Raw genomic sequence first — 19293 nt, 5'->3', positions numbered from 1 at the left:
CCCTGAGGGACACCACTGGTGTGTGGCCCCAGCTGGCTGCACCACCATTCACCATCACCCTCTGGGCCATGCAGCCAGTTCTGAACCCAGCCCAGAGTGCTCCTGTCCAAGCTGTGGGCTGCAGCTTTTCCAGGAGTGTGCTGTGGGAGACAGTGCCAAAGGCCTTGCTGGAGTCCAGGTACACAACATCCACAGCCTTTCCCACATCCACCAGGAGGGTCACTTGGTCATAAAAGGAGACCAGGTTGGTCAAACATGACCTACCCCTCCTAAACCCCTGCTGGCTAGGTCTGATACCCTGGCCATGCTGTAAGTGCTGGGTGATGACACTCAAACTGTTCCATCACCTTACCAGGTACTGAGGTCAGGCTGACTGGCCTGTAATTGCCAGGATCCTCCTTCCCACCCTTTTTGTGAGTGAGTGCCACATTGGCCAGCTTCCAGTCCTCTGGAACTTCACCAGTGAGCCAGGACTGCTGGCAAATGATGGAGAGTGTTTTGCAAGCTCATCTGCCAGCTCCCTCATCACCCTGGGGTGGATCCCATCTGTTCCCATAGATTTATGAACACCCAAGTGGTTCAGCAGCTCTCTGACTGCCTCCTCCTGGATAACAAGGGGACCATTCTGCTCCCTGACACCATCTACCAACCCAGGAGGACAGATTTTGGGAGGACAAGTTGTCTTCTCACTAAAAACTGAGGCAAAGAAGGTGTTAAGCACCTCTGCCTTCTCCTCATCTGCAGTTACTGAGTTCCCTCCCACATCCAGTATAGAACAAAGGTTGATCTTACCCTTCCTTTTGCCATTAATATCTTTGTAAAAACATTTTTATTATCCTTTACAAAAGCTGCCAAGTTAGGTTTGAACTGAGCTTTGGCCTCCCTAATTTTTTTCCTACATGCCCTAGCAACTCTCTTAAAAACTTCCTGAGAGACCTGACCCTCCTTCCAAAGATGGTGCATCCTCTTTTTGTTCCTAAGCTCCTCTGAAACCTCCTTGCCCATCCACGCTGGACATTTGCCTTGTTGACTCCTCTTCCAGCACACAGAGGCAGTCTGTTCCTGTACCCTCAAGATCTCTGTTTTGAAGCACACCCACATTTCCTGAACTCCTTTTCTTTTTAAGGGCTGCTTCCCAAGGAACTCTCTGAATAAGTCTCCCACATAGGCCAAAGTCCGCTCTCTGGAAGTCCAATGTAAAATCTTATTGATGTTCCTCCTCATTTCACCAAATATTGAGAACTCTCTAATTTCATGATCACTATGCCCCAAGCAGCCTCCAACCCCCACATCTCCCACTAACCCACCTCTGTTTGCAAACAACAGCTCTAACACAGTCCCTCCCCTGGTGGGCTCACCCACTAGCTACAACAAAAAGTTGTCCTCCACACACTCCAAGAACTTCTGGGACTGCCTCTTTTCTGCTGTATTAAGTTCCCAGCAGATGTCTGGTAGGTTAAGGTCACCTACAAAAACAAGGGCTGATGAACCTGAAATATTCTCTAGCTGTTTATAGAATAAGTTGTCCACCACTTCTTCCTGGCTGGGTGGTCAATAACAGACTCCCAGTAGGATGTCAGCCATGCTGGCCTTCCCCTTAATTCTTACCCACAGGCATTCAACTTCATCATCATTAGTTTCAACACCCACGGCATCAAGAGCCTCCCTAATATAAAGGGCCACCCCTCCACCTCTTCTCTCTTTCTTGTCTCTTCTGAAGAGTTTGTAGCCATCCAGTGCAGTTCTCCAGCTATGCGAGCTGTCCCACCATGTTTCCCTGATGGCAATTACATCACAGCTCTGCTGCTGTACCATGGCCTCCTGCTCTTCTTGTTTGTTACCCATGCTGTGTGCATTAGTATATGTGCACCTCAGCTGGGCTACTGATTACACCCCTAACTCAGGCTTACCACCCTTGGGCCTGCTTCCAGACTGCCCAGCTGCATCCCCTACCCCCTTCAAACCTAGTTAAAAGCCCTCTGAATGAGTTCTGCCAGTTCATGAGCTAAAATCCTTCTGCCCCTAACAGAGAGATGGTGCTTATATGGTTCCAGAAATCCAGGCACCATATAAGTTGCCCCATGATGAAAGAACTCAAAATTCTGCTGATGCCACCAACCCTTGAGACACTTGTTGATAATGTGAGTGCTCCTACTCCTTTCATAATTTTTCTCTGCCACCAAAGGGACTACCTGAACACTATCTGTTCTCCTGCCCTATCAACACTTGACTCAGTGCCCTGAAGTCCCTTTTAATTACCCTGAGGCTCCTCTTTTCAATCCCATCACTGCCAGTCTGGAGTATCAGCAGTGGGTAATAGTCAGAGGGCTGAACCAGCCCAGGCAGTCTCTCAGTGATATCCCGTACCTGGGCCCCAGGAAGGCAGCAGACCTCTCTGTGGGGTGTGTCTGGTTAATGGGTCGTGGGGCCTTCTGTTCCCCTCAGAAGGGGGTCACCCACAAGGACTACCCTTCTTTTCTTTTAATGCCAGAGGCAGTGATCTGTCTGACAGATGAAGTGTAACTGGAAGGCTCACTGGGCAGATAATTTTCTTCTACACCATCTGTCTGACTCTCCAGATCCAGGGGCTCATACCTATTCTGAAGTGGCACCTGGGTAGGTGATGGGGGTTGGGAGGAATTTTTATTATTACCTCCCCAAGCAGGGACCCATTTCCTCTCCCCTTCATCCACCAGGTGCCTGACAGTGGGAGGCATGAGAGTCCTCTGACTCCTGGTGCGCCTCCCTCCAGGATGGAAGGGCAGAGCTCCACCGATCGATTTCCCTTTCACTTTCCCTAATATTCTTAGTCCTCCCTGAGGTCAGCCACCTGCAAAAGGATATCATTAACCTGTTCACACCGCAGGCAGGCTTCTTCTGCAATGTCCCCTGGAACCATTGATAGCTCAAACACTGCACAGGAATGGGTCTATACAGACGCATCCCTTTTGGAGGGTGCTATTTGGCTACATACACTTGTACTAACTGCAGCTTTTGATCGTGTAAAAACCATTACTAACAAAAAAAAACCCCAAACCCCACCAACCAATAGAAACACAACAAACTAAAAACGCCACTAGCAGGAGGAAACCTGCCACCCAGCCTGCACGAACTGCCTCACCACGCCCCGGTTTGCCCGCTCCCTAGAGGTCTCTTTTAATCACCCGAGGAAAGCCCCGCCCTGCCCCTTTGTGGCCAAGTTATCACCAAAACAGCATAGCCAGCTCTACCAGCCCTCAGCAGCAGAACATCAGGACCCTCAAAAGTCCCTGCCATGGTGTCCGTTCCAGTTTGCTGTAACCTCCAAGGATTTGCTCAGATCCTGCTAGGAACCATGAGGAATGAATAGAGAACATTCCTCTAATGAGTTGCACCACGTGAAAGAATAATAAAATAATAAGAAAAAAAGAAGGAACTGAGGTTACAGGCTGCAAAAGAATAATTTATAGATACAATTTGCATTCTTCTATAAATTGCATTTTTATGACTAAATTGTTTATTTATATTTAATAATTTATTTATTTATATATTTATTTATGTTTTACTCTGAGTTACTCAGCTTAATTAGTGCACCTTTTATTATTTTTCCTCAAGAGGTGGGTGATGCTCTAAGCCTGGCAGTGTTTAAGAAGCATTTGAGCAATGGTAGAGGCTTTAACTTTTGGTCAGCCATGAAATGGTCAGGCATGATATTTGTTTGATCTAAGTGATTAAATGATAGTCCCTTGCAACCAACTCAACTGAACTATTCTGTTGTATTCCATCCTGTTCTATTTTCTCCTGTCTCTAAGAGAGAGATTCCTGCTTGTTCATTTATGAAGGTGCTTGACGTCCTCATGCCTTTGGTATCAGTCATCTAATAAGTGTTTCTCTCCAGAATCTGCCACGTTCATGACATGCAGAAAGGGAACTAATGGAGTTCATTTGACAGGCAGCAAATATCTTCATCACTCAGGAAGTGCAACAGTTCAGTTTGGAAAAAATGAGATTTTAATCTGCACAAGAAGTTCAGTTTAGTTTTGCCCCAGATATTTTTTTTTTCAGGCTTGATGACATATGTATTAAGACAAAAGTTCCAGAAAGGACCATCATGCAGCTTTGGTACAGTGCAAGGAATTTACAGTCCTGGATTACAGGAGCATAAAGATGTGGGATGTATGAAGGAACAATGGTTATCAGATAGCTATTGAGTCATAATTTGATGCTTATCTTCTTAGCAGCTGACATCTTTGTTGTGAAAAGACAGGTTGCAAAACCAATCAATGCTGCACAATGTGGGTAGAAAACTGAGGATCTGAAACCTTGGTGATGTAAGGGCTGTGGTGCAGATAAATGAAGGGTTTGTTCCCAAAAGGATTGTCCCTGTTGGAAGGACCTGCTGTACAGTGGAAGTGGTGGTGTTACCAGCATTCCTTTCAGAGCAGTGTCTGACACAGTGATAATGTTGTGAGTGTCCTGCATGTGATGGGCAGCTCCTTTTCTCAGCAGGTTACCTGGCTCATCCTGAGGTAATGGAAGCTTCAGTTATCCAAGGGCTTGACACAAATCCCTGTAAGTTCTTAAAACCTCACTACCATTTTGGGTGCTCAAGGGCAGTTTTTAAAAAATCTAAAACTCCAGCTAAGCTCATACTTGTCTCCTGACATCCTCGGGATCAAACCTTGTCTAACCTGGTCTGGAACACTTCCAGGGATGGGGCAGCCCCAGCTTCTCTGGGCAACCTGTGCCAGGGCCTCAGCACCCTCTCAGAGAAGGATTTCTTCCCAATATCTATCCCATCTAACCCTACCCTCTGTCAGTTTGAAGCCATTCCCCCTTGTCCTGGCACTCCAGGCCCTTGTCCAAAGTCTATCTTCAGCTTTCTTGGAGCTCCTTTAGGTACTGGAATTGTGCAGAGAAGTTGTGGTGTTTGGGGTTATTTTGTGTGCTCCATACACTGAAAACCCTTTGGGGAGGAAGCTTTTGCCTGCTTGTCTTACTGACCCGTTTAACCTGTTTTACCTTGTGCAGGATTTTAGGATCAGTGAAAGGTTTGACTGATGATCTTGAAGGTTGGACTCAATGATCTTGGGGTCTTTTCTCACCTTAATAATTCCATAAAGTAGCTAAGAGGTATGAACACGGGACAAGAAGGGAGTGGATTCTTCCTCATTTTCTGCTGAATATTCAATATTGAGTATTCAGTGTAAGAGGAGAAGCTAAAAGGAAGGAGTTGTGCTACACTCCTGAAGGTATGTGTTGGTGTGCTGGAAGTGGTTTTTCTCAAATGTTATAAAAACACATTCTGCAAAAAAGTACCAAATATGATGGTGGGATGGCAAAGCCCAGGAATCAGGAGGAAATAGTGCCTACTGTGACAGGGGACAAGAAAAGAAGCAGGTTGATGATAATAGCTATTAAACGTCTTTTTAAGGCACCTTATTGCACTCTCTCTCTGGGAGCTGGGCTGAGAAATCAGCTTTAGGATTTTCACACCTTCCTGTAAAGGACAAGAGCTGGAAATATTATGTAAACAGTTTGATTGAGATAACTAGATGAGACTTCTTCTTTTGCATCAACGTTTCTTTTGGAAATCTGGACTGCAGAGTCATTATCAAGTGTGAGCTTTACCAGCACAAGTAGACTCAAGAGCAAACAAGCACTGAAAAAAATAAAAGGGCAAGTAGATGCATGAGAAATGTTATAAATGTAAAGAAATCAGTTCAAATTAATTCATCATCAAAAGATGATATCTCAGATAAATTAATTCATGCACTTTGAAAAGCCTGTCCTAATTGTGGGCTCCTCCATCTGGGTTGTTGCTGTTGTGGGTTTTAACAGGTGATTTTCTGCAGGATAAAGAAATCATTCAGTCAATTGCAATTTTAAATTTTCAAGATTGCGTCTGTTTTGACAAGAGAAAATTATGTGGATGCTGTGACTGTTTAGAGGGAAAGGAAGAGTGACACCAAGTGTTCTGCAATTAATGCTCATTTCCTGGAGTCCCCAAGTCTAATTAATAATTTTAGAAACACGAAGGGGGCAGTGGGAGGGGAAGAAACAGCAGTTTCACAACCTGCTATCAGAACCTGGTACAACATTCCATGTGTGCCATCGCAGGTTTATTCCAGGTAACAGAAACAGCCAGGGCTTCGAGGATTATTCCTGCCATGGGCTCTGTGGGAGCTCCCTGCTCACTGCGAGTGTTGGAAAACTGGATTGAAATATAGGGTTTCAGCAGGTGCTAATTGTTAATACTGAGTTTTCTGGAGATTGGTGTGGTTCGGTTGTTGGGTATTTTTAGTAGGACATTAGAATATGCTTAATTCATGTTTCATCCAAGGGGTTTGTGGACTGTAACATCAAAAATGAAGCTACAGAGTGATATTTTTTCTGGTTAATCAGAGGAGTATTTTAAGGGAAGATTTCCCTGTCTGAGCCAGTCCTGGGAATGGAATGAACTTGCTGGGGACCCCCCTAAGCAGTCAGGTACCCCCCACCCGAGGGTACTACGGGGCTTTGGGCACTGGGGATGCAGAACCAGGGTGGGAAAGGGGCAGTTTCGGGGGGCAAACCCAACCCCGAGGAGCTGGAGCGGGTGGAGGAGGCGGGGAGCGGCGCCGGGGCGGCTCCCTCCCTTAAATGCCACGGCGGAGCGGGATGCGGGGCTGCAGCTACGGCAGGGAGCAGGGCAGGAGGCAGGATGGCACCGCCGGGGAGCGGCGGGGAGATGCGGGATGGGGACAGGGACGGGGACAGGGACGGGGACAGGGACAGAACTCCCGCAGCGGGGATGCGGCGCTTCACCTGGGAGGAGATCGGGCAGCGGAACGGGCGGGGGCCGGAGCCGCAGGAGCGCTGGCTGGTGATCCACAGGAAGGTGTACGACATCAGCCGCTTCTACCGGAGACACCCGGGAGGGGCCCGGCTCCTCGTCAGCCACGCCGGGCAGGACGCCACGGTGAGCGGAGCGGGGGTGCGGGAGCCGGGATGCGCCGGAGGAGGGCGCCCGGAAAAATCGTGCGGAAAGGGCTTGGGAACGATCTCCGTGGGAATCGGGGTATGGGACAGAGTCGGGGGAGCGAAGTGTGACCGCTCGGTGCGAGCCTCGCCATCCCCATGCCATGGGAAAGGGCAAGTGAGGCGATGCAGCCCACGGGAGGTGTTGCTCCAGCTAAATCAGAGCAACAGCTGGAGCGCGAGCAGAGGAGCGCATGGAGGTGCTCAGAGGACTGGAGCACCTCTGCGAGCTGGGAGTGTTCAGCCTGGGGAAGAGAAGGCTCTAAGAAGAGCTCGGAGCCCCTTCCAGTACCTAAAGGGCTCCAAGAGAACCGGAGAGGGACTTTGGACAAGGGCCCGGAGGGACAGGATAAAGGGGATTAGCTTTAAACTAAAAAATCGTCAATTTAGAGTGGATAGAAGAAGATTTTGATGATGAGGATGGTGAAATACTGGCACAGGTCACCCAGAGATGCCCCACCCCTGGATACACTCAAGGTCAGGGTGGATGGAGCAATCTGATGTAGTTGAAGATGTCCCTGCTCATTGCAGGGGGGGTGGACTAGAGGAACTTTAAAGGTCTCTTCCAACCCAAACCATTCTATCATTCCTAAGCCTTCTCTTATCTCCTGGTCGTGCTTGTGCAGTTGCTGCAAGCTGCAGCAATTTTTTCCATATATAAGATATATTTGAGGCTCATGGAAATCAAAATGATTTTCAGCCCATCAAGTTTAAATTTCAAATTGTGTATTAGTTGAACTTTGCAGTCTGTAATTTCAGCACTCATTTCTCAAATTAGTACTGCCAGATTTCTTTTATTTTAGCATGCCGGAAAATCCCAGACAATGGATGAACCAGATATTTTGTTTCTGGATCTGAGCCAGGTTGGTAGGTAGTTGGTTCCATGTCCAAATCATTAAGACCTCCAGGATCTGAGCCACTTTTGTGTCTGTCCATCTTGCATTAGGTCCATTGCTTAATCTTTCGGATATATGTTATGAAAAATTAAGAAATTATCTTAATTGAACTGGAAGATTTTAACCAAAAGCAGGAACTCATGAAAGGTGGCAGCCCAGGAGAGAAGGCTCTCAGTAAGCAAAGAAACCCAGGGAATTAAGAAATTAGTATAATTAATGCCAACATTTTAGAAAGGATGACACTGCACACTGAAACTGTGGAGTCCTCTCTGTGTGCTGCTTTTTATTGTTGTGTTCTCTCACAAAGGATAAAAAAGGATGCCTTCCACCAGACCAGGTTGCTTCACCCTGGCCTTGGACACTTCCAGGAATGGAGTAATTCAAAAGGCAATTTTTAATTTATTTTTTTTTTAACAAAATCTGGATTTCTTTTCCTTTGTTGCTGTGCCTTTGCAGGATGCCTTTGTGGCATTCCATGTTGACAAGGTGCTGGTGAGCAAGTACTTGAAGCCACTGCAGATTGGGGAGCTGGCATCAGACCAACCCAGCATTGAGCCAACTAAAAATGTAAGTCTGTCCTTACAGAAAAGATCAAAGGAGACTAAAGGGAAATATTCTGAGATTACACCTTGTTCTTCTCTATCAGCATAGCTCCTGGGGCAATGAGAACCAGGTTCCTCACATTTTTGGGCTACGACTTAAAAACAATGTGTAAATATGAAATTCCTGAAGATGAATTTTTCTTATCACAGCCACTCTACAGAAATAGCAGAGTTATCACCTCTTCTTTCCCATGCTTTGAGGAAGAGCTAACCAAAAGGAAAAGGAATAGTCTTGGAGAATAAATATTCTCCTTCAGCTGTAGGTGCATTTAACTCTCCCCTGTTAATCCTGGGAAGAGAAAAGTGAAGACAAATAAAAGGAATAATTTCATGCAAAGACCTACCACAAGGTGGCATGGGAAGTTCATCACACAAAGTACAGCTTCCACTAAACACAACTTCCAGCTGAGCCCTCTGCTGCCTGCCGAGGATTTGATGGAAGAAGCACCGAGGAGGATTTTTTTTTTAGGGACTGGGATGCAGACATTGTGATGGCTGCACCTGGCTCCTCAACAAAAACCTGTAGCAGAGCAATGATAACGTTTATTAAACCCAGCTCTTGCCCTTTTAGCCAGATCCTTTGTTCTTTCTCCCCCCATTAGTTTTTGGGTTATGAAGCTGCAGGGTGCTGTCAAACTAGAGAATTGTAACCCTGATGCTTCCCCCAGGAAATGTTGGTGAAAGACTTCCGGGAATTGCGTGCTACAGTCGAGAAAATGGGACTCCTGGAGCCAAACCAACTCTTCTTCTTCCTGCTCCTGGCTCACATCCTGCTCCTGGATACAGCTGCCTGGCTCATCCTCTTCTGCTTTGGGACATCCTTACTGCCCTTCATTTTCTCCCTGCTGCTGCTGACCATTTCCCAGGTGAGCACTGAATTCCAGTGTGGACTTGCATCAACCTATGCACACACATGAGCAGTTTCTTGTCATTTGCTTCCTCACTTGCCATAAAAACACAGCCGCTATCTGGATACCAAGAAGAAATTCTGCATGTGGGGAGCTCACACTAAACTTAGTTTGGGATTCTTTCAGCAAGATATATTCTGGGGGAAACCTTGGGACTGTCAGGATTCTGTAGTCCCTTTCTGCTGGTGACTTGGGAGCAGTGTCTGAAAAATAAATCTTGATATTTCAAGGCAAAGGATGAGTGTGGCACCATGTCCATCTCAATTCCTCTTCTTCTCTCCTCCTAAAGTTTTCTTTCTCCTCCTCCAGGTCCAGGCTTCCTGGTTACAGCATGATTTAGGACACCTCTCAGTATTCAGGAAAACCAAGTGGAACCACTTGCTACACAAGTTTGTGATGTGCCATTTGATTGTGAGTCCCTGGAAAACTTCTGAGGGTTTTCCTGTAAAAGCGTGTGTTCTGAAGACTCTGTGGAGCACATGCAGCACTGGGGAAAGGATTAGGGTCAGGAAGTAAAGGAATTCTGGCTCTGAGAGTGCTTTTAATGCTTTGTCCTTCCCTTGAACAGGGGGCCTCTGCCAAGTGGTGGACTCTACTGCACTCCCAGCACCACGCCAAACCCAACTGCTTCCACAAGGACCCCGACATTGATATGCACCCTTTCCTCTTCACTTTGGGGAAGAAATTCTCTGTGGAGGTCAGTGAGTGGGTGTGGGAAGTCTAAACCTAAGCAATATCTGTAAAGAGGTTTATTTCTCCACAGTTCACACTAATCCCTTTAAGAATCTCTCGAACAGCTGATATGTTGATGTAAATAAATTAGAGATGATGTAAGGGCATTGTATATAGGGTGGAAAATCCACCAGCACATTCATGGCTGGAGAAACCTAATGACCTAGAACAACTCAGTAATTAATGATCATTAGACAACTTGTAAACATCAATCAATGTACAGCATGGCTGCAGTCAGCCTGGAATTATTATTTTAATATGAATGTATGTGGCTCAGTCAAAAGGGTGGCTTTGATGTGTCCCTGTCTTCTAGGAGAGTTTGCTGTGACAGGAACAGCAGGACTGAAAAACCCAGGGCTGCTCATGGAACTCCAGTTGGGCAAAATTTGTTGGACTGTGTAGGATATTTCCAATTTGTCCTGCTAGACACTGGCAGGAGTGACAACCTAAGAGTGCTGAACCCTTTTTGCTGTAGATCCCATCAGTTCTTGATCTACCCCATCTTGATCAGATCTACCCCATCACAGCAGCTACAGCAGTGAAATATTCTTCTCCAGGTCATTGAATTGCCATTTAGGTTTAGAGAATCAGAGCAGAAATAAGGGGAAAAAATGAGAGAAAATACATGTTTCTGACCACTAACATAACTTAGCCTTGATATATCTAATTCTTCACAAAATGAATCATGAAACAAGGAATGAGGGTCGTGGGAAGTATGCAAGAAGAGTCCCTCTGGAAAATAAATGAAAAAGAGCAAGTTACCTGTGAAAATTGCTTGGTCTCCACTGATTTTTTTTCCTGTTTTTTTTGTTGTTGTTTGTTTGGTTTTTTGTTTGTTTTTGTTTGTGTTTTTTGTTGTTTTGTTTGTTTTGGGGTTTTTTGTGTTTGTTTTGGTTTTTTGGTTGTTTGGTTGTTTTTTTTGTTTTCCACAGCTTGGGATCAAAAAGAAAAAATACATGCCCTACAATCACCAGCACAAGTACTTCTTCATCAGTGAGTATCTCTATCCTCCTGCAATTCCCTGTGAGGTATTAAAGGGGCTTGGAGATTCTACTTTTGACCTGGAGAACTTGAAAAAACAAAGGTGCCTGAATCAAAGAACACAATAAAAAAACCCCAAAGTAATAATAACCAGACCTGACCCATCTTATCCCAGATCTCCCACATCCTCCACACAGGTTATGATATCATACCACATCTTTCAGTAGTATCAAAGTCTGTGGGTTTCAGGGTTTTTTTTTGTTTGGTTTGCTGGGGTTTTAAATGCAAGTGAGATGTCCTTTTGGAAGGCTGAGTTTGAGTTCTTCAACCCCAAATCCCTGATAGAAAAGGGATTTCATACTCATTTCTCTTGCTCCTCTGCTTTGCACCAAGGAATAAGGAGCCAGATAAGATTTGGCCTGTGGAAGCCACTTCTCAAAATAATCACTTGTGGCTGTTTCTCAGTCAAGAGCTTAAGATGAAATCTGAGGTTTGTAAGAACTCTCATATTAATTGTCAGACCTAGAAGTGTTTCAAAGCACTAAACCACCATCCTAACCTGGAATGTTCTCCAGATTGAGCAGGAATTCAGGACCCTTCCCTCCCAGGCTGATGTTGTCATCCAGTCCATGATGTCACCAGTGATGAATTTTTCTTTCCAGCTCTTCCTCCGCTCCTGTTCCCCACCTACTTCCACTTTCACACATTCTACATTGCCTACACAAAGAAGTACTGGGCGGTGAGTACTGCTACCTGTGTGACCAAAAGGGGTGAGCTGGGGACCTTCAGCCTTCCTTCTGAGCATGGAGCCAGCCCCTTGCTGAGCAAGAATGCTCAGATTCACCTCTCACAGCAAGCTGTGAGAAAGTATCATAGGCTTGTGTTGGATTGCTCTAAATTACTCCTTTCAGAAAAAAAACTGTCAAAGCTGAATGCAAATCATTCTCTTATACTATGAAGCTTAAAAAATAAATAAGCAAATGTAATTTATGAAGATCTGCTTTTCTTGTTCTCTCTGGTTTTGGTAGGACTTGGCCTGGATGCTGACCTTCTACATCAGATTCTTTTATACTTATGGATCATTATTAGAAACAAAGAGTCTCCTGGCATATTATTTTATATTCAGGTGATGTCTTTTTAGAAGGTTCTTCAGCCTTTTCTCTATGCATTCTTTCCATCTGTACCTGCCTACCTTTCTCTATGTTTAAATTGTCACATTCTCCTTTACCACCTATTTTTTTGCCTAATTTTAGTTAATAAATTCTTTTGTTCAATTGCCAGTGCAAGTTTTATGTTGCCCCATTAGTTGTGGCAACAAAGAGATTTCACTGAGCGTTGATCAAATTGAGAAATATTTACTTCATATAACATTCAGTGCTTTGGGTGTTAAGTCTGCTGCTGCTTAAAGAGCACCTTTAACCAAAACAGCTTAGCCTGGGCTTGCAAATACCCAGGTATTATCCAGCAGCACTGACTTGAATGGACAGCACACTCACCCCTTGGATTGTTTCACTGATTCTAATCAGTTTGGGCCTTGGCTAAAGATAAAACAAGCTGAACACCAGTCAGTATTAAACAAAACACATGAAATAGTCATGAGTTTCATAAGAAAATATTAAACTTCTAGAGTTTGGAAGTCCTTCCAGGTGCTGGCTTAGCAAGGCTAGTGTTCAGCCACATCTTTTAAGTCTGGCTTTGCCATTATTTCAATGGCTCCTCATTGACCTGCTCACCCAGCACTGAATTCTCTCATCTCATTGCACAGGATGCTGGAGAGCAGCTGGTTTGTCTGGGTCTCACAGATGAACCACATCCCAATGGATATCGACTATGACAAGAATTTGGACTGGATGTCTACTCAGGTAAAAGATTTTTCCCTTCTTAAGAACTGTGGCCATACAGGTATAAATTTTAACCATAAGCAAGTCTCCTGCTGCATTAATGGTGAAATCTGTTGGTGGCTGGGAGGTGAAGTTTAAGAGGCTGATGGATTCAGTCATGGAAAAGGTAAAGGAGTACAGCAATGACACACTCATGGGCAATCCAAAATTAAATCAAGCTTGACCTCTGGTTCCTAAACATACTCTTGACTTGTCTCTGACTTTGCTTTCCTCTTCCCTCCTCTAGCTCCTGGCAACATGCAACGTGGAGCAGTCGCTGTTCAATGACTGGTTCACAGGGCACCTCAACTTCCAGATTGAGCATCAGTAAGTACCCCAAGAGGGAATTTTCTTTCTCATCCTCATTTTTAAAAAAATATCTTCCCTTCTCTTTTTTTCTTCCTTATTCTTTTTTGCTCTGAATTCTACAAATAGTTGTGGGGCAGTGATGAGTTTGTCTTTAAAACTTGAAAGTCCTTTAAGAGAATCATGTAATTCAACTTTCACTGGATCCACAGGATGACAAGAGAAAATGCAACAGGGGCAGGATCAATGCTAGAACAGCAATAGAGTCAATCCCAAGTTGTAAGTTTTAAAGATCAATGGAAATGTCCTGGTTAAAACACCTATTTTTAGTCTGCCACAGGAGTTTAAAGCCACCTCTGCTGATTTTTTATGCTGTTGTTGTTGAGTGAGATATGCAAGGATGAAGGATGGGCTCATCTACTCCTCTGTACTATGGAGAGGGCTACTTCTGGAAAAGGGGAGGGAAGGGAAAGCAGCTTCTTCCATAAACATCATTTCATTTGGAGCCAAACTGTGGAAAAGAACAGAGGGGAAAGCAGGAAACTCCTATGAGTTCTTTGTGCTAAAAGCACAGCAGGGGAAAAGAAGAGCTGGGAGCAGCTACAGTCCCTGCTCATTGTGAGCTGGGTGATTCCTGGGAAGCACTAATGACTAGGATTTCCTGTGAAGCTTGCCTGTCTCCTGTTCACAGCCTTTTCCCTACAATGCCACGGCACAACTACTGGAAGGTGGCCCCTCTGGTGAAGTCCCTGTGTGCCAAGCATGGCATTGAGTACCAGTGCAAGCCTCTGCTCACAGCCTTCGCAGACATCGTGCAGTGAGTAAAAATAAACCCCCCAAACTGCAGGGGCATGCAGGAGAGACTGCAATCCTAACAGCAAGAGTTGTCTTGCTCTACTTTTACCCTCTTGGGCACATGGTGACTCTTGGGGATGGTGCCATGCAAGGCTGAGTTGGATTCGATCTTTGTGGGTCTCTCCCAGCTCAGCTTATCGTGGGATTCTGGGAAATGAGCAGAAAACAGAAAAAACCTCATTCCCTTGTCCCAGCAACACTCCCTGAGCAGCCCTGTGATGTGTCCTCTCTTTCTCTCTCTCCCAGCTCCCTGAAGACCTCGGGAGAGCTGTGGCATGATGCCTACCTGCACAAATGAAGGACAAGGCTTGGTGCTACCATTCACAGCCTGCCACCGCTGCACCCCTAGCAAGCTGAGGGGAGAGAACACAAGGGACTCTCTGGCAGAAGAAAGTGAGTAAGGACTGAGGGATAAAATTCCAATAGAGATTAAACTGCCTGAATTTTTCTTCTGTTTTTTCTTGGGGTTATGGTTCAGATATGTTAAGAGTGGGCAGGGCAAGCAGAAGAAGAATTGTTAGTAGAGGGAGGAGCTCTTTGCTGAGTCTGAGCATTTCTGAGCCTGGGCATGGGCTCAAGTCAGATCATGGACTGGTGGAGTTGCACACACTTCATGTCAGAAGCCTCTGATCATGGGTTTTGGTTTTTTTGTTTGTTTGTTTTCCTTATGTGGAGGGTTTAATGCTTGATACAGCATTTGTTTACTTGAATTTGAAACTGCAAAGGATTTTGGATTAACGTGGTGTTTCCAGCAATGTGCTTAAACTACAATAAATCAGGGTAAACTACAAGCAACACTTAGACTGTAGCAAGTGCACATGCAGTGAATAAAAATATAAATGTGTTTTTATTACTGTTCTCTAGAGCATCCTCATTGTCACAAGGCCAAGAGACACATGCGGTTAAAACCAGCTTAAGGCCTCTGCTCTCTTCAAAATTTATCTGGTTTGAGGGAGTTTTTTGTACTTTGTGTTGGGCTGAGACACGTGCACACTCCACATACACTCCCCACCTATATAGGACTAAGATTATACTACAGAAAGGTAAACCAAAAGTAAAATAAATCACCTACAGACATTTGGTCAAATCCAAAAGTTGCTGTTGCAGCTAAACCAAGACAGATCAGATTTTGGCTGTGCCAGGCAGAAGGTGAGTCAGTGAAAGAGGCTGGTCCAGGTACTTTGAATCACCCTTGAGAGGAGACAGTATCTTTCCATTAATTAGTAAGAAAGCCTGTTCTTTGTTTCAGGCGAGTACTACTGTGTGTACATACTCAGACCCTGAAATAAAAGACCAGCTTTTGGAAACGAGACTATGGGAACAACAAAATCCACTTAAATATTAGCAGTTACCACACTTTTTTTCAATAATTCAAAGTTAACAACTAGAAAACGTGAGAGGTAAAAAGACATAAAAAAAGTCTCTGATGATGTAACAAATGGACTTTGTACTACTTGTGCAATGATTGGCTGAATTACTTAAAAACCTTTAACCCTGCACAGTCAGCCAGAACAAGGGACAGATTTGCTATTAAACCATTTTTCCTGCCTTGGAAAAAGTGCAATTATGTTTAGAGGTTAACAGCACAAAGTACAATGCCTGACCCACGGGAATAAAAGAAGCAATTCCCAAAAGCTCTGTGGGAGAATTAAGAAATAAAGCAGGAGTCACAACAGTATCATTTACTCACAAACACATTTCCACTACTTTAAAAGACCTTTTGAAATTACCTTAAGCAGCCTTTGAAAATGATTTATTGGGCAGATGAAAGGCCTGATTTTGAAGATCATAATTTGATTTTTGGACCTTTGACATCATTGGGCTCCTAGTTTAGGACCCCTGCAAGTCAAAATGCAATCAAAAAAGAGAGCTGTGAATGTTTCCATTGTTTGAGGACCCAACAGTGCTCCAATGAGGACAGGTGTGCAAGAGCATTGAGCAAGACTGAGATGAAGGGCTGTGGATAAATATGGAATAAAGCCTAAGCAATATATGAATCAATGCCAGAGCAAACAGGAGCAGTTGCCAAGTTCTCCCTGCGTTATCTTTGAGCAATCTTACCAATATCAGTCTCTGATGAAAGGCTGCCTGCACTCCCTCAGGAAAATATTGGATAGCTGGATGAGATTTTACAAAGAAGGTATTACTGAGAGGCCCAAAGAAGGAAACAAATTAGTCATATAACCCAACAGAAAAGCATAAACAAACAAAAAACAAACCCAAAACATTAAAAAACTCAACTCCTGTAAAAAAGTTGTGGTACCTGAAAACAGAGTAAAAAAAAAAAATCAGCATCAGCAGTCAACTATCTTCCTTAAATGTGAGTGATGATGAAAACAATACAAAATATTAACGGGCTTACTCTAAAATACAGCCTTGATTACTGCAACTCTGAAGGGCAAGATTTCATTATTTTCTTACACTAGTATCTTGGAACCAGAGGTTCAGGGAAGACAGTTCCTACTTGAAATAATACTGGAAGTTTAAATTCAAAGTGAAGTATTTTTCCCAATAAAATCTCTTATGACAAGTACCGAGTGGCTAAAGCACCTTGGACTCTGCACACACACAGTAAGTGTAAAAAAAAAAATTCTTCATTGCTGGTTTTCCAGCTTCCCTCCACAAAGTTGAGAATGTTTTTAAGACCCTGTAGAGAACACACTAGCTATGATTATGTAGAAATTCTGCATTTTCATTAAATTTGGGGAGTGTTGCAACTGTAATGTAGTCTATAACCAGGACCTGCCATCATCCTCCTTCCTCAATAAATCTTACATTTAAACACAAGGTCAAAGACTGCCAAGTGTGGAAAAGAGAATCATACAATAGGTTTGGGTAGGAAAATGTATTTACTTCTGTTCAAATCTGAATCAATAATCACAGGGACAAGGATTTGTTGCACTGGAGAAAAACCCCAACCAAACAATAAAAAAAACCCAAAGTTCCCAATCCTGGTCAAAGTTTAAAAATGGGGAACCTGAGAGAAACAAGCATAGAATAAATACTGAAATTAACAAACACAGCAAATCTATATAAGGGATTTCTGTGGTTCATCACATGCTATGAAACAGGAAATCTTCCTTCTGACTCGGTCCATTAGAGATTTACAGTATTTTAACTGCTCTGAGTAGCAGGATGTAAAAATATTTAGTGGGGTTTTCATTAAAAAATGTAAAACTATCAGTTTATCAAGCTTTAGTCTGTGATCTGAGAACAAATTTCAGCCCAGCTCTTGAGGGTCTGCAGTACAAGGAAATTTCCAGCTGCTCCGGGTTGAAGCCTGACTTTAGGTGGAATTCCAGCGTGACAAAGTCCAAGCTTTCATCAGACAATTAAACCACAAAGCTCTGCAATCTAGGCTGCAAAAGTGTCATCATTAACAGTCAGCTATTAAATACCTCACTTGTTATTTTTACACCACTGCCTCGTTGTTCAGCCTTCATTTGCTTTCCCAGACTGTGTAACAATGCACCACTTTATAAACTTTTGCAAACACAGGGCTGGTTTTGGGAATCTTCTTCATCTTACTGATCCATCCCAGCTGGAATCATCCTGATTGCCACAAACCTGGCAAAATTGCCTTAAAATCATTTACAATAATCAAAAAAGAGCCTCAGTTATTTTCCCAATTCTGTCCAAAATTACCTTTGGCCACTGCTGAGGTTTAATCCTCAACGTCAGAGTTGCAGTTATGCTCAAGGCCACCTCTGCATGCCATGACCTGTGTCACGACCACACAACTTTGACCCCAAACATCAGTTCAGACTGAGCTCTGCAATATTACCTGGAGGTGGGGAAAGGTCAGGCTTTACCATGCACTGCAGATCTCTGTGTAATTTGTTATCAGCAGGAGATAAGGACACACAACCCCACCATCAGTGGATCGATTCACTTCTGCAGCGCTGGGCTGGAGCCCCACACCCCACAGCAATCTGAACTCACAGTGCAGAGACAGTCACAGTGCAGAGACAGAGGGCTCATCCAGCCCAACCCCTGCAGGGAACAGGGACATCTTACACCATCCGAGGCTGCTCAGAGCCCTGTCCAACCTGGCCTTGAACAATTCCAGGGAAGTGGCACCGACCACCTCCCTTGGAACCCTGAGCTGGGACCTCATCACCCTCAAAACATTTTGTAAGAAAATGGTAACTCACCTGCCTGCAAGAACTCATGGATCAGATATACAAACAGAGAACAAACAGCATTCTTCTGCAAGATGAATAACAGGTATGGAATATTTGGCAAAACAAAGCAATTGGTTTGCTAGAAGCTGAAATTATGGATACCCAAATGCTGCTCAACAGGCAATCCCCATCAATGAGCTGCACTAAGGAAAGGAAATCAGGGCTTTTTCCAACATCTCTGAAGCACTGGAAAGTCTGATTCAAATCTACCTCACCCTTTTTCTCCTCACATAACATTTAGCAATCCCATGAACTTCCTCATCTCCTGGCACAGCTCACTACAAGAAATGTGATTCTGAAACTTGCTCATGGTTTTTGGCTATTCAAGTTCAAATATACTGGGGAAGGGAAAATAACCTAGGAATGAAGGGCCTTTAAAAGAAGAGGTACTGCTGGAGAAGCTGTAATTTCCCAAACACTAGTTTCAAATTCATTTCCAAAACCACTGCTGGAGATGTGTATCTAAAATACAACAGGAATAAAAAAAACATTGAGCAATTCTGCTTTACAGATCACTGAAAACACATTGCAACAACCTGGCAAAGGAATGTTTGATTTTAATTGAACAGAACACAAAAACAAAACAAAACTGCTGTTCTGTCATGTCAACAGTCTCTTTACTCTCAAAATAAGGAGCTGTAAATGGATTTATTGTCTTATTTATTTGAAGAAATAACATTACTGTTCTTCCAGTGTTGCTCTCCACACCTTTGGGAAAAGCTAAGTGTTCTGTACAACACTTGTCATGGCTAGTTTAGCATAGAACACAGGTCATTTAAGTCATTTAAACACAACTGTGGAAATGAAATGTGAGTTTTTAAAACAAAGGCAGCTGCAAAAAGTACATTCAACCTACAGCTTCTGCACCATATCCAGAAAAACAGATGAAGGGATGTATAAACTTCCTAGATTAACACAAAGTATTTGAAGACATTTGCACAGAAAACATG

At 43.9% G+C, this 19293-nt stretch overlaps 1 protein-coding gene across 1 annotated transcript; it reads left to right on the top strand.

Annotated features, from left to right (window-relative positions):
• Window positions 1-6435: 6435 nt before the first annotated feature.
• LOC120499600 (acyl-CoA (8-3)-desaturase-like) lies at window positions 6436-16376 on the top strand. The gene is made up of 13 exons (XM_039703489.1): window positions 6436-6524; window positions 6751-6940; window positions 8352-8462; window positions 9166-9363; window positions 9715-9816; window positions 9974-10102; window positions 11070-11130; window positions 11781-11857; window positions 12147-12244; window positions 12884-12980; window positions 13246-13325; window positions 13996-14121; window positions 14406-16376. The coding sequence occupies exons 1-13, from the start codon at window positions 6436-6438 to the stop codon at window positions 14455-14457; spliced, it is 1410 nt and encodes a 469-aa protein (XP_039559423.1). The 3' UTR covers window positions 14458-16376.
• Window positions 16377-19293: the final 2917 nt, after the last annotated feature.

Source organism: Passer montanus, unplaced genomic scaffold, assembly GCF_014805655.1.
Source record: "Passer montanus isolate IOZ18808 unplaced genomic scaffold, ASM1480565v1 scaffold163, whole genome shotgun sequence".
NCBI lineage: Eukaryota > Metazoa > Chordata > Aves > Passeriformes > Passeridae > Passer > Passer montanus.
This window is presented reverse-complemented; position numbering and strand designations above follow the sequence as displayed.